The 1,600-nt window shown below is 28.4% G+C and overlaps 1 protein-coding gene across 1 annotated transcript; it reads left to right on the top strand.

The window, feature by feature from the left end:
* Positions 1–345: 345 nt before the first annotated feature.
* On the top strand, positions 346–1,554 carry LOC103311027 (general transcription factor II-I repeat domain-containing protein 2B-like). Its single transcript, XM_008190555.1, has 3 exons — positions 346–633; positions 724–865; positions 1,016–1,554. The coding sequence occupies exons 1-3, from the start codon at positions 346–348 to the stop codon at positions 1,552–1,554; spliced, it is 969 nt and encodes a 322-aa protein (XP_008188777.1).
* The last annotated feature ends 46 nt before the right edge of the window (positions 1,555–1,600 follow it).

A 1,600-nucleotide genomic window follows, 5' to 3' on the forward strand; every position in this document is an offset into this window, starting at 1 on the left:
CAGAATTGTTTTTCTTATACAGTGATATTATATCATTGAATTCAAATTTAATTCTATCCATTATACCAGGGGCGGCCAAACGGTCGATCGCGGACAATTTCAATGTCGATCATGTTAGAATTTATTTTTAGGGACACGCGCACGAATTGTTATCGAATTGTCGATAAGTTTCATCTGTTTAATTGTAATCTGGTTTCGTGTGTCAAATGTTTATCGGTCACGAATGTTCATTTCACTGTGTTCTGTTAGTGTCTGTTGTGTTTAAAATTTATAACTATGAGTGCACATAAAAAACAAAAAACTTATCATTTTCATCAAGAATGGGAAATGGATTTTTTTTTTACAATGTTGAAAGACAAGTGCATATGTTTGATATGTCAAATAACAATATCCACAACAAAAAAAGGTAATCTAGGAAGACATTTTAGAACTACGAATTCAAAATTTGATATAGATTTCCCTCCTAAAACTGAAGTACGTAAAAAGCAATTAGAAAAATTAAAACTTGAAATTGATAAACAACAATTGATTTTTACTAAACCAGTTTTAAAATCCAAAGCAGCAACAATTGCTTCATTTCAAATTAGTCATGTTTTAGCTAAGAATAAAAAATCATTTCAAACCGGTGAAATAGTAAAATAAGCTTTTTTAGAAGGCGCAGATGCTTTATTTGAAAACTTTAAAAATAAATCAGAAATTTTATCAGCTATAAACGATTTATAGTTATCTCGTAAAACTGTGACTAGAAGAGTAGAATCTATAGGACAAAATTTAGTTGAAATATTAAAACAAGACATCAAAGAATGTGTTTATTTTTCACTTCAATTCGATGAATCAACAGACATAACAGATACCGCTCAACTATGTATATTTATACGACTAGTTTTTTAAAATTTTAATTCAAAAGAAGAATTATTAACTATAATCCCTATGAAAAGTACGACACGAGGTGTGGATATTTATCAAGCTTTTATTAATTTTGTCAATAAATCAAATTTACCTTTGTATAAATTAGTTTGTATTACGACTGATGGGGCTCCAGCTATGATAGGTAAAAATAATGGTTTTATTGCTTTGTGTAAGAATGATAATAATTTTCCAAATTTTATAACGTTCCATTGTGTGATACATCAACAAGCATTGTGTGGAAAAATATTGAATACAAGTAGTATAATGGACATTGCTTTTAAAATAGCCAATTCTATACGTTCACGAAGCTTGCAAAGGCGACTTTTTAAATTAAAATTAGAAGAAAACAATTCTCAGCATTGTGATTTATTACTGCATACGGATGTTAGATGGTTGAGCCGTGGTAAATTTCTAGAAAGGTTTCAATGTTTACTTCCTGAAATAATAGAGTTTTTAAAATCCAGAGGCGATAATTATGATTGTTTAACAAACAATACATGGCTTCAGAACTTAGCTTTTTTAACAGATATAACGGCTCATTTAAACACTTTAAATGTTGAACTTCAAGGAAAAGATGGGACAATAATTGAGATAATGAGTTCTATAAATGGGTTTAAATCAAAATTGATATTACTCAAGTCATAATTAAATGAATCTAATTTGAATAATTTTCCAAACTTAAAAGATTTTT

Source organism: Acyrthosiphon pisum, unplaced genomic scaffold, assembly GCF_005508785.2.
Source record: "Acyrthosiphon pisum isolate AL4f unplaced genomic scaffold, pea_aphid_22Mar2018_4r6ur Scaffold_428;HRSCAF=862, whole genome shotgun sequence".
Taxonomy (NCBI): Eukaryota; Metazoa; Arthropoda; class Insecta; order Hemiptera; family Aphididae; genus Acyrthosiphon; species Acyrthosiphon pisum.

Excerpts from the sequence above, each read along its gene's own strand:
- LOC103311027 (XM_008190555.1), top strand. The coding sequence starts at position 346 with ATGTTGAAAGACAAGTGCATATGTTTGATATGTCAAATAACAATATCC. Across the intron at positions 634-723 it reads CATTTCAAACCGGTGAAATA|TTATCTCGTAAAACTGTGAC; the intron begins GTAAAATAAGCT and ends AACGATTTATAG. Across the intron at positions 866-1,015 it reads AACAGATACCGCTCAACTAT|TTTGTATTACGACTGATGGG; the intron begins GTATATTTATAC and ends TGTATAAATTAG.